Source organism: Phymastichus coffea, unplaced genomic scaffold (assembly GCF_024137745.1).
Source record: "Phymastichus coffea isolate CEN01 unplaced genomic scaffold, Cenicafe_Pcof_1.1 PCOF00192, whole genome shotgun sequence".
Lineage (NCBI taxonomy): Eukaryota > Metazoa > Arthropoda > Insecta > Hymenoptera > Eulophidae > Phymastichus > Phymastichus coffea.
The window spans coordinates 119,695-143,421 of NW_026707003.1; the positions used below are offsets into that span (position 1 = coordinate 119,695).

General features: G+C 42.7%; 4 protein-coding genes across 6 annotated transcripts; 1 reads left to right on the forward strand and 3 right to left on the reverse strand.

Moving 5' to 3' along the window:
• Positions 1-35: 35 nt before the first annotated feature.
• LOC131673739 (AMP deaminase 2) lies at positions 36-9,557 on the reverse strand. Of its 2 annotated transcripts, XM_058951981.1 has the most exons (11): positions 9,424-9,557; positions 8,929-9,022; positions 7,784-7,977; positions 5,854-6,016; positions 4,203-4,353; positions 3,882-4,068; positions 2,567-3,111; positions 2,195-2,490; positions 1,830-2,120; positions 1,350-1,755; positions 36-950 (listed from the first exon to the last, which is right to left on the reverse strand). In XM_058951981.1, the coding sequence occupies exons 3-11, from the start codon at positions 7,896-7,898 to the stop codon at positions 786-788; spliced, it is 2,319 nt and encodes a 772-aa protein (XP_058807964.1). In that variant the 5' UTR covers positions 7,899-7,977; positions 8,929-9,022; positions 9,424-9,557; the 3' UTR covers positions 36-785. The 2 variants fall into 2 exon arrangements, with proteins under 2 accessions (XP_058807964.1, XP_058807965.1); XM_058951982.1 differs by lacking the exons at positions 5,854-6,016; positions 8,929-9,022 and having other exon boundaries at positions 41-950; positions 9,424-9,543.
• Positions 9,558-9,801: 244 nt separating this feature from the next.
• Positions 9,802-13,129, reverse strand: LOC131673723 (cytadherence high molecular weight protein 3-like). The gene is made up of 4 exons (XM_058951955.1): positions 12,969-13,129; positions 12,837-12,899; positions 12,365-12,527; positions 9,802-12,291 (listed from the first exon to the last, which is right to left on the reverse strand). The coding sequence occupies exons 1-4, from the start codon at positions 13,040-13,042 to the stop codon at positions 9,898-9,900; spliced, it is 2,694 nt and encodes an 897-aa protein (XP_058807938.1). The 5' UTR covers positions 13,043-13,129; the 3' UTR covers positions 9,802-9,897.
• Positions 13,130-20,085: 6,956 nt separating this feature from the next.
• On the forward strand, positions 20,086-21,592 carry LOC131673721 (ribosome production factor 2 homolog). Its single transcript, XM_058951952.1, has 5 exons — positions 20,086-20,248; positions 20,320-20,452; positions 20,528-20,967; positions 21,051-21,195; positions 21,269-21,592. Exons 1-5 carry the CDS (start codon positions 20,226-20,228, stop codon positions 21,482-21,484), a joined length of 957 nt encoding a protein of 318 aa, XP_058807935.1. The 5' UTR covers positions 20,086-20,225; the 3' UTR covers positions 21,485-21,592.
• Positions 21,485-23,701, reverse strand: LOC131673719 (probable cysteine--tRNA ligase, mitochondrial). 2 transcript variants are annotated; one of them, XM_058951950.1, is made up of 8 exons: positions 23,381-23,701; positions 23,017-23,312; positions 22,742-22,940; positions 22,395-22,660; positions 22,187-22,323; positions 22,003-22,122; positions 21,665-21,925; positions 21,548-21,589 (listed from the first exon to the last, which is right to left on the reverse strand). In XM_058951950.1, exons 1-8 carry the CDS (start codon positions 23,605-23,607, stop codon positions 21,548-21,550), a joined length of 1,548 nt encoding a protein of 515 aa, XP_058807933.1. In that variant the 5' UTR covers positions 23,608-23,701. The 2 variants fall into 2 exon arrangements, with proteins under 2 accessions (XP_058807932.1, XP_058807933.1); XM_058951949.1 differs by having other exon boundaries at positions 21,485-21,925.
• Between the last annotated feature and the right edge of the window lie 26 nt (positions 23,702-23,727).

Sequence of the window (23,727 nt, forward strand, 5' to 3'; positions counted from 1 at the left end):
TGTATATCTTTGTACAATAAATACATTTTTTCAACAGAATTATAACTTGTAGTAACCATAAACATTTGTCATTTATAACTATATCATCACTTTAAACAAGAATTATGCACATATTTACTGTTGTTTTATGTCTTGATTAACAATCAAACGTGGTTCTCAGTAGTATAAACGTACAAAAGGTAACAAAATATAGAATGCATTACTAGATTGAACGATTAGCACATCGATCGAAGGCAAACCATTTCGCTCCGACCCGTGTCAGTTCTGGATATATATTCATTACAATTTAAATTTTGGAATTATCGATCTAATCAAAGAAAAAAAACAAATACAAAGGACTAATAGTTGTAAATCATTAATTTGGTCGATCTTGAGCAAATCTTACTGTTTAATCGTATAAACATCGTTTACATTATAATTTTTATACCATTATAAATTTCCCACGATTAATAATTATAATATAGCATCAAAGGTATTCTTCAGAAAATTGTTAATTTGACAATTTCATAGCCTAAATAACAATTCGATTAATACACTTTGGAGAAGCAGTAATATATATTATTATTGCAAAAAACTATTGGTCTATACTTATTAGTTTTGAAATTGATTGTGATGTCAAACCATTCGGTATATTGAATGAGAAATTAAAAGAATAGATGCATATATATATTATATACACAGCATATAGTAAATATCTTGTCGAATATTCATCCGCACAACAATAATTTTGCTTAGATGGCGATGTCGTTGACATCGATCGAGGAGCGCAGCCTCTTTGACAGTAGCTAGAAAACGTCCGGTTTCTCCACGGTTTTAAATATGTTGGAGAGTTCGTCGACTAAGGTCTCGTAGCGGTAGGCAACTCGGATGTCGGGCACGTTCGTACGAGTAATGTCGTTGCCCGCAACGCCTTCCTTCGTGTAATTCGGACCCAGCCAATATTGTTTGCTCTGCAAGAAGGAATTTCCGTATATTTGAGTGACCTTTGGCGCGCGAAAGCACAATTGTAACATCAAGCCGTTTCTCATTCTTTGTAAATATTGATTTTTTCCTTCGACACTGTGTGAGCACAGCGGGGGCTTCCAAGTGTCCGTAAAGTACAACCTTCACTTGAAAAATCGAAGAAAGCTTCATTCTTCAAGGTTGAGCTTTAGTAATTACGAAAGGTGGATTGTACACGTTCGATTTCGCCGTTAGGAAGCAGTCCGTACAGGACAAAGGAATAGGTTCTCTCATTCGGAAAGATATGCCGATCTTGAATGTCTCAAAATTCCATGTTACATGACACTTCGTTCTTAAACTTTCAAACGTATCGCAGATGACACATATTAAGAAAAGGAAATACTAACCTTGTGGGGAAATCCGCTCATAATCACAGAGTTCCTCGCAAGCTCACACATGTCGCATGAGCTGAGCTTCCATACCTGAGCAGCAATGCTATACTCTTCCATGAGTGGTTCCTTAGTAAAATGAAATTGTAGCGGGTCATCGGTGGATAAACTGACGACGAGGCCTCTGGCAAGATACTCGGGCAAAGGATTGCGATGATAATTCAAGAATAGAGAATTGTTACTCAGAGGCGACATGGCGATTCCAATTTGAGCTAAATAGTAGAGATACTGAAGAACGGGTACTTTTCGGAGTAAAAGTCCGTGGGATATGTTTTCGGCCATCATAAAACCACAGACCAAATGTTGAATAGGACCTGCTTCTCCGCAATGAGGTCGTAGGACGAACGTGTTGAGGCCTTGCTCTCTGCAAATCGAAAAATAAAACCATATGCAGACTCTCATGTAGAAACGTAAGAAAAACTGTCATTCGTAACTTACTCTCTGAAGTGGTTGAGCACAGTCATATTCGCATAGGTGTAGTACTGATAATAAGCGTAGGGAGGATTCTCAACGTCATTCCAATCAGCCGGTGGACTAACGTCCTTGTCGAACAGAGGATTCTCGGGCTTACTCTCGTCGTCTACGGAATCGAAACCTATCACATACTGAAGGAACTTATGTAGTTCGGGATGCGATTCGGGATCGTTGGTGACCTCGAACAGAGGCAAGAATATGTTGTTCAGGATCTCTTGGAAATTGGTCATCAATTTGTTTAACTTGAAGATGTCGCTGTAAAAGGCAGCGCGTGAACGACCATTCGGAGGGATCGCGACATTGGAGAGAAACGAGGGATCGATACTCACTACAACCGAGGTATCTGTATGAGCCAGCGTACATTGTCGGAGTACACGTTGCTGTCGAGTGCCCACTTGGCTAATTTGTCCCATTCCTCGGGGCTCTTACCGTAAATCGAGAGTCTGAGCTCGGCGTTCTGATACTTGGACTCTTCCAGGTCGCTGAGCACCTCTTTGATGATCGAAGCGAAGAACTTGCCGTCGATGTAGTTGTCCGTTTTGAGGAACACCTCGCGCAAACGACTCTCGCCAATGGGATTGTACTTGGCATTGAATTTGTCGAACCTGTGGAACGTGTTTCTGTCCTGAAAGAGAGAGATCAAACAAACAGTTTCGTCGAGCGTTCTCGATGCGAACGAGCGCAGACGTACGGATACGCACCGCGTGTACGTCGAGCATGTCGACGCTGAGATCGTAAGTCGTCAGCTTCATCGACTGGAACACCTCTCTGAGAGTCATCTTGTCGCCGCTCTTGGAGCACGTAACCACTTCGTCCGCGTGATTCTTCAGCGTTTTCTTGATGAAGCGCAGCAGGTGCTTTTGATTCATGCACGACGCAGCGTGAATGTGAGTGTCGACCTTTCTGATGTTGTAGAAGTCGCGATGGGGCACGGCCTTCTGACTCGCGAGCTCGCGAAGCTCGTTCAGGAGCACGTGCAGTTGGAACTTGGAGGACAGGTAGCTCAGTCGCCTGTAGCAGAACGACTTCAACGGCCCGTCGGCGATCATGGTGCAGAGCAGATTCATGTCACGGACGAAGGTCGCAAGATCGGGATACGGATGTGGAACTGGCTTATTGTTGGCCAAGTCCTCCTCCGAGGCGAACAGGTTGAACACACCGCCGATCGGGGCGATTTCGTAGTGCTTCGAGGCTGGAAATTCGCATTGCCATGGGTCGCGCGACGCCGGTGCGTGCACCGGGTGATCTGGTTCGCAAAACACAATTGGCGTTAGTTGTCCGTCGAGCGGCGATCGAACTTTCCGAGATCACACACTCCTTGACAGATTGTTTAGTTACTTTTTGCGTTCGTGCTTTTGGGTATACGCTACAGAAGATCTCTCGTATTTCGTTCTGTTTTTGGTTAGGTATGATATTGTCGATGAATACTTTGTATTACAAGTGCACGCGTGATTCGCGTCGAGGAGCGCGCTCGACTGCGTGTCGAAAGCGGCTGTCAACGTGATTTTTAGATACACACTAATGAAAGAAAAAAGCGCCAACAAGTGCCTAATTAACGCTTGTCAGCGACGGCAAACGAAACAACGGTAAAACAGAGGAATTACTTATCTACTTAAAATCTCGATACTCCAGTCAACTTTGAGCCCTGCGTTTCGCTAGTCTTTACATCGAAAAAATCACTTTAGTCTATGCGTGCATGTTGTTACGACTTTCAAAGAGGCAATTGCGATTGTTGCTTACGACCGAGCGTTTCGTTCTGTCGTTAGAAGTGAGAGAAACAAGTTGTTTTAACGGAAAAAAGGACAATAGGACAAGGCACCTGCGCTGGGAATATTTTTGACAAGAGCGTCGATGTCGTATTCCGACTGGACTTGGCTCTGGAAGGATGGACTTTTAGATGGAAGATCTAAAGGAGATTTCATAAAACGATCATTAATTTCAGCTGCTATCGAGAAGACTTATTTTACTTTCTTTCTTGAAAGTCATCTCTGCGTTAGCTTCTCGCGCGATCTTTACCTTCGATAGCCATGCGATCGTCGTGCTGATATTCGTTCTCGGCGTTCACGGGCTTCTTGTCGACGCTCCTCAGGAATCTGGAGGTAATCGTGGGGAAGGACTGTTTCGAGTTGAACATGTATTTCTCGCGGATAGCCAGAGCTTGCACCAACATCTGCGACGCTTGCTGCAAGTCCTCCAGCGGTACCTACGACAATTCATCGATTCCGAAAGTCAAGGTCAAGGTCGAGGTCGAGCTCGCTCTTTCTCTTACGTATCGCGCCAAACTTTGCTGGCTTCCTCGCGTCAGTTTACAAGGAAAACAAGTTTAATAATTCTCACCCCCGAAGTGTCCTCGCCGGATATGGAAACTCGCTGGAAATGCGGCACGAAGTCATTTTCCTCGAGTGGAAACAGATGATCGCTGTCGTCCGGTGCAGGACCAAGCGACGGTTCGTAATGGCTACGACGCTCCTCCAAATCTTTGGCCGCTCTGCGTAAAGAGAAACGAGCGATGAATCCCTCGGTCCGCGAGCTTCGGGCCCGACGAAAGGCCCGACGAAAGGCCCGACGTTCCGCGTGCGCGCGTCTCTCCTTCGCTGGTCCGCCGGCGCAACGCTCGCGTGCACGTACCTCAAGAGAATCTGACAGTCTCTCGCCCAGCGCTTGGAGTCCTCGGCACCGGCGAACATCGCTCAAAGGCGCATGCCTCGAGCGAGATCGAGAAGGAGCGACGGCGAGGAGGGGAGGGCGACGGACGCGCGCGCGCGCGCGAGTTGGACGCTGGCGAGCAACTGAGCGCCAACGACCACGCGCCGCGCGATGAGCCTCCCCCTTTGTCGCGGCTCGCAAAAGGAGGGATGAAAGCTTCCGCGAAGACGCGGCTTTCCTCCGATCGAACGGCCGCCTCGCTTCCCGCGCGCACGTGCGTCGCCACTGGATCGAGAGCGCGAGGCGCCCGCCGCTCGCCTTGTTAATCCGACGGTCGGACCGATGCATAATGCCACGAGGCGCGCGGGCCCGCTATTAATAGCCGCCTCGTTATCCAGCGCGAGCGCTATTAGTCGCCCGAGATGGCCCAAGTATCGTTCGCGGCTCGCGCGCGTCGAACCGAACGCCTCGATTTGCCGCGACGTCGATGCACGCGATGCGAGGCGAGCTACCCTCGCGCGTCTCTGAATCATCGATTCGCAGCAATGTCGTTGGAAAGTTTCTTGTCTTCCCGCCCCATTATCGGCCGATAGCTTTCCACTGAGCTGCAATCGAATTCGAGGAGTCGCCAAGAACCGACAATAATGGAAAGGCATGGACACGCGACGATAAGGTCGCGCGATAATGGAATAACCGCGTCGGGCTTTTTGCTCGCGGGTCCGCGTCGCGGAAGAATTTCGCGAGCGATAATTTGTTTTTTGCTATTAGGGTGAAAAAAGAAACTCGAAGTCTGCTCGACGTAACGTCGGGAGGACTTTTATCTTCCAGCGCTTCGCCACGCGTACGCTCTCTTTTGTTTGTTTTTGTCGCTCGCTCGCTCGCTCGTTGTTTTGCAGTGCGTCGTCTTTAGCGCGTAATTGATTCGAGCGAAGATTACGCGAGCGAGCTACCCGCCGAATCGCGTGTTAAGAACGCGTTAATCGCGTTGATCGGCGAGCTCGATCCGTAAACTATCTAATCTCGGCGACTTTTCCGCCTGTAAAACCTGCGGCACTCGAACGACTCGAGCGCGATGATCGAATCGCGAAGCTCGTTCGGTCTACTGCCTACGAGTATCCGTTCGCGGAAGTGCTCGTGAGTCAATCTCTCGCGCCGAACGCCGTAGCTCATGGATATTCACGCGGGCGAATTAATAAAACATTCATCATTAATCAGACAGGCATATCGATGACGTGCGCTTTCTACATCGAGGCGGAAAATAGATCGATTTCCAGCCGAGCGAGTTACATAAAACTGGCCGTAAACAAGCGCGGCTTGCGCAATCGCGAGATAAACGACTTACTTGACGGTTAGCTGGCGCTGAATTAGTAGCTTCTTCTCGATCTGCTCGATGGGAAACTGCGGCACCTCGTACGGGGCCGAGATCTCGTTCGGCAGCTCGTGAGCCACGTGCCGCATGCCCGCGTCGTTGTTGCCTTCGTTACCGAACACCGGGCTCTCGCTTCCTGTGCGTGGTTAGGCCAACAAACATAAGAAAATCTCGCCTGCGTATGCTGCCTATGCTGGCGCTCGCTCGCCGGTGCGAGTACAGCGCGAAACAAACAAAAAAAATTTGTCCCTCGCCCGCGCTTTAAAAGGGCATTTCATTTCATTTCTTGCCGCGACTCGGCGCAAGCTAAACTTTATAAGATGATCATACGCGTACGTACGTAAACAATTACCAACCTCGCTCATCTCATTAGTACGAAATTCTTTATAACATGGCAATTAAAGAGTTGTCGCGCGAAATGCAACATTGGACACCGACATTGCGCCAAATCGAGTCTCGTGGCACAACAAAGGCATTGTTGCGATCTCGGCGGAGCGTCATCCGACCTCTTGCAAATCCAATCGTACTCCTTTCTTGCTCTTTTTTTTTTTTTTTGAAAAGCCAGCGTGCAGCCAACGCCACATTACGATAAGCTCGTCGATCCGAGAATAGATCGAGAGCGCGTATGAAGCGTGCAACGCCGAAGACTCGAGAAAAAGAACGTTGAGAAAAATTTACCGTCGTTGCACTGTCCGGTCTTGTGCAGCCACTCGACCACCGAGGCGGTGTTGGAGCTACCGGAGGAGCGCGACAGATCGAGTATGTCGTTGTTCAGCACCATGTTGCTTGTTCTAGCTTCGCGAGCCTACTGATTCACTAGCGAGCACTTGGAGAAATTGTACCGAGAGAGAGAGAGAGAGAGAGAGAGAGAGAGAGAGAGAGAGAGAGAGAGAGAGAGAGAGAGAGAGAGAGAGAGAGAGAGAGAGAGAGAGAGAGAGAGGACGATGAAAAACTTAAACGCTCTCTTGGGCGATGCAAATAGCCGGCGATGTTTACCACGCGCGTCAGCTGATATATAGAACCCGTCGAACCAGTCACAGTCGCCGAGGGAGCAGTGCACTGCCGAGTGGCGTTGCGTTTTCTTTCGCAAGGCCACGCGCCTGCACGCGCGTCTATTTTCGTAGCCGCGCCTCTCTCTCTCTCTCTCTTTCTCTCTCTTTGTGCCCCCGATTCGGAGCAAGCGCGTGACCTTTGCGCGAAAACCGTGCATCTATTCTTAGCTGGCAAAAATACAGCGACGAAAAAAAGAAGTGGCTTCTCCGAGATGTTGGTAAACAGAAGCGACGCTCGTTGCGCAATCGGCCGTCGACTTACGATAATTGTAACCCTCGTCGAGCGAGTCGTTGATGTAGAGGTCCCGCGAGTTCAGGTAATGAAAGTAGTGCTCGTGGCGCTGGCCGGTAGGTGTGACGCCTCTGCTCGACATGCTGCGGAAACGGAAGGCAGGCTTTCGCGCGAGAACGCCCCGAGAGACTACTGCTGCTGCGAGCGCATCGCTTTCGCCACTGCCACCCTCCCCGGCGCTTTATTCTACTCGCGTCTGTCTCGCGAGCCAAAAAAAGACGAACAAAGCTGCGCTGCTAAGTTGCCTGCCGTGAGCGAGCGAGCGAGCGAGCGAGCGCGCGCGCACTCGCGAGCTGTCGTGCAACAAGGCAATGAGGACTGACCTGTTGGCGACGAGTACAGCCTGCATGGCGAGTCCTCCTCCCCCTCGTACATCGCACCGTCGGTCGTGCGCGCGATCGACGTACCGCGAGCGCCTCGTCGACTGATAACGCTGACGGCGCGGTTTCACGGGGAGTCGCGCGATGCGTGCACGCACACCCGCCCGGACGGGCACGCGCGCGGCTGGTGCCTCGCGCGCACGTGATTGGCACGCGGGTAATTTTGAATGCTGACTTACGGTTGTGCGGATCGGACACTCGGCAGGCCGCGCTCGAGCTGTCGCCGTCACCCTCGGCCTCGTCCAAATCGTAATAGCCATTGCCGTTGGGCGTCTGCACCTTCGGCTCGGCCATCGTTGCACCTCCTTCGCTTTTTTATTTGGATGAGTCGTGTTCTCGCCTCTGAGTAAGCTCAGAACATTGTCTTGTGCGTCTAAAAATAATGCGGAAAGCTGCGTTGACTGCTTCTTTTTATCCCCCGATCCAAAACATAAGGCGCGCAAGGGCGGGGTGTGATTTCGCTCTTGCATCAAAAACTCGGCCATTTCTATGTAACTCGAACGGGTGAATCAATTGGTATAGCAGTTGCTTTTTCGAATACATGTGTTTTGTTGAAAACGCAATTGTTTAAAGAAATAGAAAAGAAAATGGTTGTTCTTTGCACGGCATACATTGTTTTTTATAATATTAGCTGATTTTAAGGCAAAGTGGTCCTTGGTAACTTTACTTTTAATTCCACGGTTCAAAAATTATTAACGTTTGAAGATGGAAAAAATATCCTTTTTTACTAAATGGCAATGTCAATAACTTTTTAATTTCTAGTAATTTTTGAAAAACGACAAAGCCTCTTTATTTATCAAAGCTTACTCTATCGATTGCATTTATAGAACTTTTAATTACCCAATGGGAAACCAATTTCGCAATTTACAACGAAGGCTTTTCCACTTGACCGATGCTACGATCATGTGCATTGCAATGTATGGTAAAACATATTAAAGACCAATAATCTTGTTGTCGTTCTCGCAAGACCTTACTCATTATTTTATCGAAAATTAATAAAACAATCAAATTTCATTCATTATATCGTTATAAAACGTTTTTCACGTAGTAATTATGTATTTAATGTTGTGTGTTAGTGTTGTGTGAATTGAGTGGTCTGTATAATTTGAAGATTGCATTACAATAAAGTTGCGATAGACAAAATATGTTTCCAAATTGAATTATTTAAGAGTTCAAAAAGTTTTATATAAACAGCGAAGCAACTGTCAAGTGGGAATACGCTACTTGTAATCGCAAAAAAAGGATTTTCGCCCATTCCTTCTCTGGTGCACGTGAAACCATTCCTCCGGTGTTTATCGACCACCATGCGCTGCTCCATACTTACCCAACGTGGGTACGTGTGCGTGAGCGAAGCAGCCTATCAAGAAGAAGTCAGCACCGAAACGTGGCGTGATCTCCGTGAGAGTCGGCAGCACTTCCTGAATGGACGATTTCACTTCAGTCTCCCAAGTACTATTCGCGTGGGATGAATTATAACGAATGACGCGTTGTCGCGGGAGTCGATAAAGCCATACTTTATATATATATATATTATATATATATATATGTATACATATAGCAGGAGTGACGTAGTCAGCGCCTGAATATCGAAGGCACAAGCGAGCGTTTGAATTTTCTGGAAGCCTGATAAGCAAGACAAACGGCCGGCCTATTTTTATCGATCTTCCGCGAAAAATTGTTATTGTCGCTGTAGATCGATGACGACAGGTTATGGTCAACAGTGCGAATAATTCGCGAGCAACGACGCGCACGGGACAGCGACATTGAACAGCGGCGGATGGAGCGGAGGCCGACGCACGAACGAGCCAACGGTACTCACCCTCCGACTTGTAGCCGTGCAACTCCTGCACGCTGCACTTCAGTCTGCGTGCGTCGCTTTATCGCCAGCCGATTAGAGTAGCACGCGCGAGAGGAGAGTCGACGCACGTCACAGCTGCAAGGCGGTGAGCGAACTGAGACAGACTGAGAGCGGCGCAGCGCGTGTGTGAGAAAAAGAGAGCACAGCTGCTTCGGGACATGGGGGGAGAAATACGTGCGACTGCGCCGCGCGAAAATCCATATCCAGGCGCCGCCGCTAAGAGAAAGCGAAAGAGAAAGAGAGAAAGAGAGAGAGAGAGAGAGAGAGAGAGTGAGAGAAAGAGAGAAAGAGAGAGACAGAGAAAAAGTGTTTCATTCATTAACGTCAGGCATATCGAGGTTGTGATAGCATTTTTATTCGCTCACTTCGGCATATATACACAATGACATATTTTACAGCTTCGTATATACAGAAAAAAAACAAGAACGCATGGATTCAGTTGAAGTCGTAATCGCTCTCGGTGTTGGACAGGTTGCGCTCGATGAAGCTTTCGGAATCGGAATCGAGGATCGCCTTTATCGCGTCCTTCTTCCTTTTCGGCTGCTCGTCCGCTGCTGCAGTTGTTTGGCTCGCTGCCGGAGGTTCTGCCGAATCGATTGGCGGCTCCTCGCTCGGTTGACTGTAGTTCTCGGCGGGTTGCTGTTCCTCGTTACTGGTGTACGCTTGCGAATAGTTGTAGACTTGATTAGGGTCGTATTGGACAGCAGTAGTTTGATCGGATTCTTGGTAAGCGGCATAAGTTTGATCGGTGTACTGCGCATATTGTTGGTTAGGATCGTACTGTTGGTTAGGGTCATACTGGCTTGGATCGTATTGTTGATATTGTTCGTAAGCAGCGTATTGTTCTTCGTAGCCGGCGTATTGAGCGTTCGGATCGTAGGCGTACTGCTGATTTGGATCGTCGGAGTATTGGTACTGTTGGGGATCTGTCTGCTCGTAGTACTCCGAGCCAGTCTGGTACTCTTGTTTTGCACCACCCTCTTGTTCGTAATACCCTTCCCGATCGGCGTATTTCTCTTGAGCCTCGTGCTTTACATTCGGATCTGCAACTTGCTCTTGAATTTCGTATCCAACGCTCAAACTTTCAACCGTTGGCTCGGCTTTCGGTTGTTCCTCAAATTCCTGTGAATCCTTCTGCTCCACGTTCTCCTTTTCCTCGTCTTCTTCAACTTCCTCAACACCAACGCCATCTTCTGCATCGCCAACTTCATCGTTCTTCCCTTTCTCGTCTGTTTCTTCATCTTCAGCATGCTCAACTTCTTCTATCGACTCCAATGTTCTCCTCGGTAAATCCAAAATATTATCTTTCCTCTTAACTTCTTGCGGATCAGACTCCGCGTCATCAGGCATCCAGGAATCAATATCAACAGTGTCGTCATAATCGTCTTCGATCCCATCATTTTCAGGGTCCGACGAGGATTCTTTCTCATCATCATCATCATCTTCATCATCTTCATCTCTTTCTTCTGCAGGCGGAGTTGGCAACTCCTCGGTAATCACCGGTGGTGCAGCTTCTTGAGATTCAGCACGACGAGGTTGTTCCTTCATTCTCGTCAGTTTAGCGAAGGCATCCTCAAAAGAGTCTGGAGTAGTCGCGCTGTTGCGAGAACTCATGAAGTCCGTACGGTTGAATTTTTCTCTGAGCGAGCCAATTGACTCGGAGAACGTTGGCGATCTCGTCGTGTCGTCCTTTGCATCGGCATCATTCGCGTTGTTCGGTCGCTTAAACCTGTCTTTGAAAGTGCTCGTAGTTCCCGAGAACGTTGGCAATTTCGTTGCTTCTTCGATTGGCTTTGGCTCGGGTTCACTCTGCAAGCTCGGAATGTCCGACCTCTTGAATCGGTCTTTGAAAGAACTCATCGTCTCCGAGAACGTTGACAATTTCTTCGTCTCGTCCGTCGGCTTCGACTCGAGCTGTTGCAAGCGCGTCAACTCGTCGTTGTCCTTGATACGAGTGACCGTCTTCGCGGATTTAGTCGACTCGGACTCCTGGGCTTTGCTCCGCGAATTCATCAAATCCGAGCGTATCAATCTATCTCGAAACGAGATGATCTGTTTGGCAAACTTTGGCGAGGCTTTCGTCGACTCCTCGACTGGCTTTGGCGCTGGCTCCAACGCTTTTTCGAACGAATCCGGCGACGTCGTGACCGAGTCTTGGCGCCTGGCTAACGAACGAGGATTGGCGAACGCCTGCCTCGCGAACGCCAGCCTCGATCTCTCTTTCATCATCTCTTGCTCGACCGGCGCCAGCTCCAAATTATCCTCCGACAGACTGACGTTCAGCAAATCGCCACTGGTGTTCTGTTCAGCCTCGTCGGCGCTCAGCTCAAGCTCGCCACTTCTGTCGACTTCCTTGTGCATGCGTTTGATTTTGTCGAGATACCGTTCGAGATTGCGTTCAGCAGCGGACACGGGATCGATGATCGTCTTGATGGTCGGTTTCATCGTGAATTCCTTAAACAGGTAATCGCTGCTCTCCTCGCGCTTCGTCTCGTACACAGGCAACTTGTAGGAAGTGTGAAGGTAGCTTGGCAAAATTGGCGTCTCCGTAGCGTGGCTGCAGCTGTCGACGAGCCACGAGAAACTCGGCAACGCGCAGCTGTGACGAGCAATAGGTATCCCGGCTGGCCGGCTCGTCTCGCCGCCAGCCGTCGCTCTGTAGTTAACGGGACTTTCGGTCGCGGATCGCTTGTAGACGGCCGCTGAAAAAGCCGGGCTAGCGGGTATCTCCCGGTCGTTCCGACTGCCGAGGCCGCTGTCTGCTGCCGCGCTGCCGCTGGCTCTCCGCCGATTGCCGTACGCCCTCAACAAATAGGCCTCATGCTGCTTCTGCAAGAAGACGCGCGCGCTTGAATTGGCGGGGGCGGGTGGTCGCCGACGGGGCGATCGAAGAGCCACTTACGCGCAGACTGCCGAGTCGCTCGGTTTTGGCGCTCATCAGAGCCAGGCTCGTGTCGATCTTGTCGAGATGGCCGAGCACTCGGCCGTTTCTCTGGTCCCGAGCGCGCTGCTCCTCCAGGTACTCCACGTAGCGCATCCTCAGGCGATCGATGCACTGCTGGTGTCTGCGAAAGCAAGGCCGCCGTGTTCACCAGTGGCGGGACAGACGCTCGGGCCGCCTTCTCGATAGGCGCGTGCATCGCGCGACCCCCCCCCCCCCCCCCAACCCCCCGTCGGTTAATGCGCGACAGTCACGAGACGAATCGCGTTTCGGCAAGGTCGCCGGCGCGGCGGATTGTCGTGCGGGCCGAACCGCGATATTCCGCGCTGGCGATCGATAGGCGAGGCACGGGCCGCGCCAACGCCAGAAGGAACCTTCCTCGTCTCCGCTGCCGCGCAGTTAGGTCGATATGGAAAAGTCCGCCGATGCTCACCTGTTTCGCGACTCCCGCGCGAGAAGGTTAAACCTCTCCTCCAGGCGTATGCGCTCCTCCTCGCTGAAATTGGACAGACAGAGAGATAGAACAGAGAGCGAGCGCGAGAGAAAGTGATCGAGTGGTAGCTACCTCTTGCGCAGCTGCTCCTGCAGTCCGAGCATCTTCTTGTAGTAGCTGCCCTGGGCGTCGCGCGGCGACTTCATCTCGCCTCACATTTTCCGCGGGTCGCGCGTTCGCCTGGCTTTCGCGACGAAGGGAGCGCGCGGAAGGCGACGCGGTGCGGCACGGCGGCAGCGCCGACGACAACTGTCGGCACTGTCGCATGTGCGCCAGAGGGGGTTGCCTTCTCGCCACGCGCCGCCAGCCCGTACCTACGCTCGCAGGTGTTCCCCACTGTTCTCGCTCGCGCGCACCTGCCTGCCTCCTAGTACGTGCGCCTCTATACACATCCACCTGCCCCGCGGCTACGTTATACGTCGAAGTACCTATCGCGCCCCGCTTCCTTTTCTTCGCGTGGAGCGCGCCGATGATTATTTTTTCAAGACATAGATAGAGAAAGAGATTGCCGAGATTCGCGCTATTTCGACGTTGATTATTTTCCACGCGCAACCTCGTGCGCTCGTGCTCATTTAAATTTAGAATGCGCGATATGCCAAGGACGGATCAAGCTACGAGCTAGTTGAAAGTTAATGAAGCCGGTCTTACATGGGGGCGGCAAACGGTTCGACCGTAAGGGGGCAGTTTGTCCACTCGTTACCATCGAAAATAAAAGAAAAGGTGTCACGCGTGTCGCGATCATTGAATCGCCGAGTAATTTTGGTTCGGGCATGACATTCTTTTGTGATAATTACGTTCATTGCAGACTACTTAAAATGATGTACATACTTAAAATGATTATCGAGACGTCGAGACGCAGCGCGCACCGCCGCAACGGATGATTTCTCGGCCGCCAGTGGCCGATGATTTGAATGTTAGCGTTTACACCGATTCAACGATTTTCAGATTCGTTCGTTAATCGGTCATAGCTTCCAGCCGTACAGTCAACTACACAAAATTCAACTGCCTTTGCTCGTGGACTTTTACGCTCTGGTGAGTGAGCACTAAATAGCAGCATACAGAGGCCGTGAATTACTTCCAGTTTCATAGCTTTTATTTGTCGTGCACAATCGTCGGCTTGCCCGAAGTGGCAGCTGTGCAGAATTGCCCGAGCCTGAAATAGCACGTGTCTTTTCCCCTGCCGATGGCCGGCATAGCTTTGTTAATTGGTCGCTATGTGAACCGTTCGTGAAATAATCGACGCACAAATTCTTGAGCTTCAACTACGTAGGCTATGATTTATTTTCGCAGAGATAAATGTTTGGTAAGCCAAGTGGCCGTCATCTTCAAACTGACAGATACAGTAGTTCGTTCATTTCTTATCGTTATCTCCGAAGCATTAATTGTTCATTGCGCCAAAAACATATTTCACGGAGCCACCTTTAATAGTTTCTCAGGTCATTTTTACGATATAAGTCTACAACTAGCATAGGTGCGATTTTAAGATCAAAGAAGCCTATGGTCTACATAAGCGCCTCCGAATTACATTTCGCTACATTAACGAAAATAGAGACTATATAAAAATCATTCATTGGTGTAGCGATACGTTCTAGCGACTCATACGATTTAAGCGAACCTTGACATAGTTTCGTCTGTTTTATGCTACCGTATATGCCATTTCCGCACACCAGAAAAACACTAGTCGTATTCAACTCACTGTCATTTTGATAATTATTGGTCGATCAAGATGAAGAAAATTCGAAATGATAACGTATAATATTTTTTTAATAATACGGTATTTTTTCAAAAACAAAATTGTGAAATTTGCTTCTCATGGGAAAATACATTAAAAACTACATTAAGTCCATTTCCGATGACTAAATTTTAACATAGAAAGGAATTAAAGAACATTACAAAAATTTAATGTAATAAATAAAGCCAACTAAACCCTGAAGCGATTATCGCGTTGAAAATTATCGGTCGCAGTGGATTATTTATGCTATTAATGAAAATATTGTTGAAAAATACCAGAAATCGACACCGCAACGAAAAACCGTTTCATTAAAAAAATTCTATAATGTTTTCTAATGAGTATTAAAATCTATAAATTAATACACGTAGGCTCTTGAAATCATAATAAAAAATGTAGTACAAATAAATTATTGATTTTCGAAAATTTGCAACGGACTTTCTAGGTAAAAGTTATGAATTTTGTAAATTTTTTACGGGTAAACAAAAGTGGACATCAAATTCGGATAAAGATTACAAGAAACTAAACACTCTGACGAGTAGCTCCAAATTTGTTTGCTTTGATCCATCCATAACTACTTTAAGATCGACAGAATACCCTTTATTCGGTGCTGTCGATATACTAATCGTTTAGCTTACGATATAGCATTTTATGCGCCAAAAGGGCACAGTGGGCAATGCATGCACTGCGTAACGTTGCCCATAGAGCGAAGCAAGGTTTTGGCATTTCACACAGTGCGTGTTTGCCAACTGTATACCCGTGTTGCGTATACCCGCTTTCCGCAAGCTCTTAAAAGCTAACATCCAGATCTAACTTTTTTTAAGATAATCGATAAACTAGGACATTTGATAATTCATCAAAAAAGTAACAATATTTTCCTCTACTATTTGCCAGTTTACCCTCAAAAAACCTTTAAGAAACCTAAAATAAGTCTTGGTCCAGCACCCAGACACGAAACAATGTTTTATTTTCATTTAATTCAATAATTGATTTATCAACGATTTTACCCTGGCTACCGTTAGTTCGTCTCATGAATTAACGACTAGTGTGTAAATTATTATTTTTAATGAGTTTTTCTAAATTTTATCGCACATCGCATCTGGATGCTGGAGTCCAGCACCCAAGATTTACTTTATTTTGTTCAAGGGACAAACTAACAAATGGTCGAGTAAAAAATTGTTGCTTTTTGACGAACTACCTAATGGCATAATTAGTTTATCGATTATCTCAAAAAAGCTAAATCTGAGTGCTAGCTTTTATGACCTCTTTCCGCACTCTGCCTCGTAAAAGGGTTATGTTGCACCCTCAGCAGGCGACACAGGACCGCATTGACCCTATTTGAAAGTGCCTCGTGTACACGCGATGTGCTGTTTTACCGCTCGAGCCTTAAATATTTATTTAGCTATACGATATAAGAGGCCAGCTTAGACTTACTCGACGTCATAGAAGAAATAGCTATTAAGGATAAATTGGGAATGAAACATCGTAGTCTGGTGCGACGCATTTCTATCGGTTGAGATTCAGGTTAAATGTCGACAATGATTACCAACTGGTCATTGATCAACTTTTGCATTCTAGTGCCAATATCAACGTACGCAGCACACAATTACATGGTTCGGTACAGCACACGAAATCCTCCGTTATCCTGAAACTACTGCGATCAAATGCTCACGTGGATGCTGTAGGCAACAGTGGTCATGTACCTACGCGCGAGCTGCTTTTCTCTCGAATATCGTGGCAGCTATCGAGAAACTATTGACATACGGAACTGACGTCCACGATACCAAACAGAAATCGTTAAGGACATTTACAAGTAACCGACGCTGAAGCTTCTACATATCTCAGCATTCACAGTTAAACTAATTAACAATTTCCAATCCCTATAAATGCAAGAAATCAATGATACATAGCATAAAGAATATTTGAGAAATATTAAAATGTGTTTTTTTTTTTCAATATTCTACACATGACGAATAATTCAACATTATACTATCAACTATAACTCGAATTTCAACATTATACTATCAGATAACCAGATATCTGGTACCTGATTAATCTGGATTGAGATGATCGCAATATGCGCGTTTGAAACATGCACACGTTATTATGTATATAATGTGAAAATAAAATATGTTATTTCTTTATATTTTTTTAATCGGACGACTTTTTTGGAGGGATGATAATCAATGTGTGGCGGTTGAGACCTAGGAAGTGCTGCCACCAGAAGCGAGCAGATGCAAATCAAAAACTTCTGCAATTCAAAAACTGGACTTGAGGATGGGAGCTGAGGTGAACCGATCTCTCTCGGTGATCGTGAGCGTCTTGTTATAAGAGCAGAGGTCGTCATCACAGCAACCGACAGAACTCGAACAGTGCATCGAACACTACTTTTTAACAAATAGTCAATGCGGTATTCTGTATCCTCTGCTGGAAGCGCAATATCACTCCTTTACGGGGTGTGTGAAAAATGAAGATACGTAACACAGGAGTACCTGCACTAGTAGGCAAACGTGCATTATGTGAAATGCTGATTTCCCTCTATTTAATCGACAACATTACAAGGTTCACTTTATTGCCTACTGTACTCTCTAGTAGCGCAGCGTATATTCTGTCTGATGGACATTATCCTGAAACTGCTGCGAATATTAATTCGCGATTCACAAAGTTCAAAATCTGAATTATTTTAAATGAATGAACATCGATCGATCAAATAGGTTTTTTCTGGCAAGTTGCGAGACACAGCTTGCCAAAATAAGCTCTTTGACCTAACCTCGGTTTAATGTCATCGATTCTCAATTGTTGAAAATAATTCAGATTTTGAACTTCGCGGATTGTAAATTAATGTCTGGGCATGTACTACATGTATATATACCATGTACTAACACACGTCCGCGCATGCACACACATTATCAGTCAACGAAACAGATTTAAGTAATAAATCTTATACAAAAATTTTTGAAACGTAGTTATAGCAGTTTTTTGTTGAATATAATACTGTAATCATAATAAAAAATCCGAAAATATAGAATTTTCAAAAAGTTAGGTTATATGGATTAGGTTGGGTTATATGGGTTATTGGGTTACATAAAAATTTCTTATATCAAGAAATTGGTGCTACGACAAATGCTTGTTGTTCAATAGGATCAATTGAATAATATATTATTTTTTTGTAAATAAGAAATAAGCTCGACTTCATGAAATTAATGAAACTTTCATTGTTATTTCAATCATGATTGCAATTATAATAAAAATCAGTTTAGCAATCGTTTAACTTCAGTGAAATTTGAGATTTGAGAGAGAACATCGATGAAAGTGAGGCTTTTATTGGAAAATTTAGCAAATATATTATGTTCTTGAAATAAAAATAACTGGAGATATTAAGAAAATATACACAGGCAAATCGTCGCTTTTAACAAAATGTTTAATCGAAGGAATTTTTAATAACGATTCAAAGCTACTTTTTTAAAACTCGTTTTAAACTCGTAATTTTTCCAATTACGATGTTTCTCTCGCGATTATTCTCTTAATTAAAACTCTAAAGTTTGATTATACAAAACTAAAAAAACTTTTAAATAGGAATAATTGAATAATTTTGTAAGCGTTAAAAACAATTAACGATAGTTTTTTTAAATGGAACATAATTGATATATCTTTCAAACCAATGCCGTGTCAGTAATATTTTGTTTGATTGTTTTCAGATTTGTACACTAAACAGTCATTTTTCTAAACCAATCGATGGCACATTGCAATACGCAACGACACAAAATAATGTCATTTCAAAAGTAATTCTGCTAGTTGGCTTCGTTCTAGTTCTATCCAAATAGTTTCGGTATTAGAGTTTCAAAACTATTTACGCAAACGCGTGTCGGCCAGATATACCTATAAACGCGCGAATTTAGTTTTAAACTTAGCCTATTTTCTGTTTCGCTACAAGCTCATAGTTCAACCAATCTAAAGTATTCAAATGACGTATATATTGAATACGGATCTAATTTTGGGCGGCAATTAAAAGATAATGATCGTCATTAAAGTGCAGTCTTCGAGCGTTCACGCTATAAATTTTTGCGTGACAAATGTAGTGCAATTTTTCTTTAGGAAAAATTTGAAACAAAAATGAAATCGCTCAAATTTTATTTTGAAGCAACTTACTTAATGAGAATCTATCAAAAAAAGAAATAATTTAAGAAGTACTAATGTGAATTGACGAAATTGTGAAATTTCCTAAATTATTTTGGACGAAAACCACTGATTATACCATTTCAAATCGAATAAGCGTGGCTAGCGTTTTACACGTCACGTGCAAAGTATTTTCATTTATCTGAGCTTATTATTACTTTATAAAAGTAATAATAATAATAATAATTCAAAAAATAGATATTAAACATGGTTAGTTTCTTAAAAGTCATTCTTGGTGTATTTTGTAACATCATTTTCAATAATCTAATAATGGCATCCATTTCTGAGGGCATCAAACAACTTTGCTTCAACTTAAAACGTTGCACATTAGGCCGTCAACAGATTTGGCTTCGAAGCCTTCAGTGCAATTGAATTTTACTTCGGACTTAACCAAGGAATAAATCTAAATAACCAAATATTAACCCTGAATTTATGTTTCTATTCAATCTAGTCTATTCTCTTGTAGTAGACTCCCCCTGATCTCTGAAATAACTCAATATAACGTCTAGGAATATAGTGCCCAAGGAGATTGTGCGCATGAAAGGGTCTTGCCCGGAAGAGAGTTACTACACACATATACTAGACCAACATCGTTGGCTGGAGAGAAGACATAGTCGACCTGGGGAGCCTCTAGTGCATTAGACGCTTTACACACACACGCACACACACATCGCAAGAAGATTGCAATAGCGAACAGTTCGGCTGAAAAATTTATATCGTTTCTAAGACAGGGCGCCACTAGAATTAAATCCATGTCATTTTCTGTTAGCACCAACCTTCAAAACATGTGTGTATAAATTTGATAGCTGTCTGATTATTAGTTATTATTATTAGTTTGTGAGATATATTATAGCATTTTGGGTGAAGCAATTTTTGTTATTGTGAAAAAAAAAACAATTTCGCTGTATCGCCCTCGATGACAACTATGTTGAATAAAAAAATTAATTTTGCCAAAAAAATGTATTTTTCTTTTAAACAATACGAACTTTTCAGCCGAACTGTTATATGTAACATAAGCTATATGTCGTGCGCTAATAATCATAATAATATGGCTTTTTGAAAATTAAAGCTCTTTTAATCATCAATAGAACGCTTATTTGATTCCAATATTTTTTTTGGAACCAAGCAATTTTTAACTTTTATACAGTCTCAGTAATCAAATACCAAAACAATGCGATTAAATACGATCAGCTGTTCAATATATATACCAACCTTTTAAACTCAAATATCACGATTACCAATAGGGATCAATGTAACCTAAAAAGACGCTTTCCTATTTTTCTCAGCAGCTCAGTCCACGTGCGCATCGTTCTATTATGTATTTTAACAGCTTTAAATGCATTAAAAAGTATTTACAATAATATTTAGGTGTAAAGTGATTGTTAAACATTGAAAGATTCACGAGTATACTTTAAGAAGTTAAAATGCCTGTAATGGAGCGAGTTATGTAAGAATGTCTAAGTTTATTTTTTAAGCTTGCAACTTAAAACATTATGAATAATTTTTAATATTTCGCAGTAAACCTAAAACTCATAAAGGGAAAAAAGCTATTTTAGCAAGGGAACCTAAAATAATTGAAGATACGAAACAAACATTCTTTTTGAAAGGCACCAAGACAACAGAAGTACTTCAAGAATGTATGAAAGATTTGGTAAGATATTAATTTTTAAACAAAACATTTTAAATTATCTAAAAAATTTCAATACATTTCTTTTCATTTCTATAGTATAAGCTGAAAACGCCAGATGCTCAGATATTGAAAAAAAAAAATGAAGTACACCCATTTGAAGATTCAACACTAATTGAAAATTTTGGCAGAAAGTTAAATGCTTCCTTATTTATGATGATATCAAATAGCAAGAAGAGGCCAAATAATCTAGTTATGGGTCGGCTGTTTGAGCACACTATGTTAGATCTTATTGAATTTGGAGTTGAAAATTACGAAGCTTTGGCAAAGTTCAAATTAGATAAAATACCAGTTGGTATAAAACCTATGCTAGTTTTCCAAAGCGAATTATTTGAAAATAATCATGAATATAAAAGGATACAGAATCTTCTGATAGATATGTTTCAAAGAGAACCTGTAAATCAAATTAGATTGCAGGGTTTGGAACACGTTTTAAGTTTCACAGCTCAAGATAATTGCATTCTTTTTAGAAGTTACAAGTACGTTTCTTTCAACAATAGAAGACCATTCTTTAAAAAAAATATCAAATGAATTATAACAATAAATTTATTTTATATTTCAGGGTAATGCTAAAAAAATCAGGTTTAAGAATACCAAGAATTGAATTGGTGGAAATTGGACCACGTATGGATTTGAGGATCAGAAGAATGAAATTAGCATCTGATGATCTCTTTAAACAAGCTTGTAGGAAGCCTAAGCAACTTAAGGTTTCTATTTTCCTTTACATCATTAATTTATTGACCATTAGAGATCAAAATACTATGTTATTTTTGTTTCTAGATCAAGAAAAAGAAAAATATTTCTGAAGATAGTTTAGGTAAGACTCTTGGTAGAATACACATGGGTACTCAGAAACTCCACACTATTCAGACCAGGAAAATGAAAGGTTTGAGAAAAACAGCAACAGAAAAGAAATTAGAGAAGAAACGAAAAGCCACAGCAGAGGGAGAAGATAATTCGAAAAAGCAAAAAATGGCACAAGAGAGTATTGAATAAGTTAAATTTACAATTTTAATAGTAGGTAATAAATGTTATTTACATGTATGAAAGTATTTAATTTTATCTGCTTCTTATTGTCCAACTAGATTTTTCTTGTAGATCCTAAAAAAATTTCATTCAGTAACATTTGATTGAACATTTTAACTTACATAAAGATATAATTATTTTTTCATTTACCCTTATATCCACACCACAGCCTGATAGATTTTTCCTGAAACTATCACAACTTTTCAGAATTTCAATATCTTTTTCATTTTTGGCAAGAGCTTTTGCTCTAACTTCATTTCTGAAATCAACAACATGATCTAATATTTTAGAAATATCATTATTTTCTGTAGAACTTTGATGTTTTTTGAATCCTAGCTTTGACATAAATGTTTGAACATAATTTGAAACAGCTGCAACACTTGCAGGACTTCTTGATGTAATTGTTAATGACTGAAATGTTATATTATGAATTAAAGTTTTGTGTTTTTTTAAACTAAAAATTAATTAATTAAAAATTGATTATAAACCTTTTTCTGAAACATTTGATTGCTAACAGCAATTAAATTGGAAACAGCTTGCAAAGCTAATGGTGTATGAAAATCGTTAGCAAGAAAAGATTTTACTTTATTTCTGGTTTCTTCCAAACACTGTAAATATTAGATTGTAAAATATAAAAGTTTCTGATATAAATGAGTCTTTTTCAAAAATTACCTTAAGCAATTCAGATTCATTTATATTTATATTATCTAACTTTCCAGAAATGTAATTGTTGCAATCACTGAGGAAAAATTCAAACTTTTTTGAAATAGTGACAGCATTTTTTATAAGATCAACAGAAAATGTAACATCTGAAAAGATATTATAATGAAATGGTTCATATTTATGTTTACTTTCAAATTTAGTGCATAGTAAAACTTACTTGATCTATAATGACTAAGAAGGCAAAGCATCCTGAATTCATTTGCAGAATATTTTTCTAAAAGAGTAGGGATACTTATTGTATTTTGTAGGCTTTTAGACATTTTAATATCTCCTTGTACATTTAAAAGTCCTGTGTGTAGCCAATAATTGATCCATTGATTATTGTCATGATAGCAGCAAGACTGGGCTTCTTCATTTTCATGATGAGGGAATGCTAGATCTATACCTCCACTATGTATGTCAATATTGCTTCCTAAAACTGCACTGATAAAAAATAAAGAACTTTATAGTTTAACATACAGATCTTTTTACTTCATAAAAGTTAAAGCAAATAGATTAATATACCTTGCGATTGCACTGCACTCTATATGCCAACCTGGTCTACCTTTACCCCAAGGACTCTCCCAGTATGGTTCATTTTCTTTTACTGATTTCCAGAGGGCAAAATCTAAGGATGATTTTTTAATTACGTGAGACTCTTCTGGCAGAGGAACTGCTAATTTTCCATAATAAGGGTACTTTAAGGTATCAAAATATACAGAGCCTGAACAAAGAGCATTCAATAATGTAATAAATTTCTGGTTAAATATATAAGAATATTGATTTTAATTATCACTAACCATCTTTTCCAACATATGCTCCACCTTTGTCTACAATTTTTTTAATGAAAGAAACAATCTCTGGTATATAATCAGTGACTTTACAAGTCATCAATGGTTTAGAAACATGTAACAACTCCATGTCTCTAAAGAATTCATCTTTGTAATGTTTTGTAAGGTCCTGCCAATTTTTACCAGTTACTTTTGATTTAATAATTATCTTGTCATCAATATCTGTCATGCCCATAACAAGTACAACATTAATATCAAAAAATTCTGACAATATTCGGCGTATAATATCAAATTTGACATATGTACTGAAAAAAATGATATTTTACTGTAAGATTAAAAAAATCTCAATAAATATTTTAAATAATTTAAATACCTAGCATGCCCAATATGAGCGGAATCATAAATTGTCGGCCCACACATGTACCACGTGGCCACGTTATTATTTTTTAATATCAGTGGTGTTTTAGCTTTTGCTACAGGGTTGAAAATCACAATATCTGATATACTTCCACTTGGTTCTAACCATTTGACATGATTTTGAAGTCGTGATCTGGTATGTACAAACCTCTTCCAAGAATGGCGCAACGTTCTTGAAGACATTTTTAACTACTATACTTAAATATCTAACAAAAATTTTATTAATAAGAAAGAAAAAAACTATTCAACAAGCGAAAAATAGATTATTTTTATAATCAAAATTTAATTCATGCTGACTTCCGA

Bases quoted from the DNA above. Each gene is read 5' to 3' on its own strand.
- LOC131673739 (XM_058951981.1), bottom strand. From the start codon at position 7,898: ATGGCCGAGCCGAAGGTGCAGACGCCCAACGGCAATGGCTATTACGAT. The intron at 4,354-5,853 runs GTAAGTCGTTTA...CTCTTTACGCAG, and splicing joins CAGCGCCAGCTAACCGTCAA to AGCGGCCAAAGATTTGGAGG. The intron at 2,491-2,566 runs GTGCGTATCCGT...TCTCTCTTTCAG, and splicing joins ACATGCTCGACGTACACGCG to GACAGAAACACGTTCCACAG.
- LOC131673723 (XM_058951955.1), bottom strand. From the start codon at position 13,042: ATGAAGTCGCCGCGCGACGCCCAGGGCAGCTACTACAAGAAGATGCTC. The intron at 12,528-12,836 runs GTGAGCATCGGC...TTGCTTTCGCAG, and splicing joins GCGCGGGAGTCGCGAAACAG to ACACCAGCAGTGCATCGATC. The intron at 12,292-12,364 runs GTAAGTGGCTCT...GTCTTCTTGCAG, and splicing joins AGCGACTCGGCAGTCTGCGC to AAGCAGCATGAGGCCTATTT.
- LOC131673721 (XM_058951952.1), top strand. From the start codon at position 20,226: ATGCCTGTAATGGAGCGAGTTAT. The intron at 20,249-20,319 runs GTAAGAATGTCT...AATATTTCGCAG, and splicing joins CCTGTAATGGAGCGAGTTAT to TAAACCTAAAACTCATAAAG. The intron at 21,196-21,268 runs GTTTCTATTTTC...TTTTGTTTCTAG, and splicing joins GGAAGCCTAAGCAACTTAAG to ATCAAGAAAAAGAAAAATAT.
- LOC131673719 (XM_058951949.1), bottom strand. From the start codon at position 23,607: ATGTCTTCAAGAACGTTGCGCCATTCTTGGAAGAGGTTTGTACATACC. The intron at 22,941-23,016 runs GTTAGTGATAAT...CTCTTTGTTCAG, and splicing joins AGCATATGTTGGAAAAGATG to GCTCTGTATATTTTGATACC. The intron at 22,123-22,186 runs GTAATTTTTGAA...TAATATTTACAG, and splicing joins ATGAATCTGAATTGCTTAAG to TGTTTGGAAGAAACCAGAAA.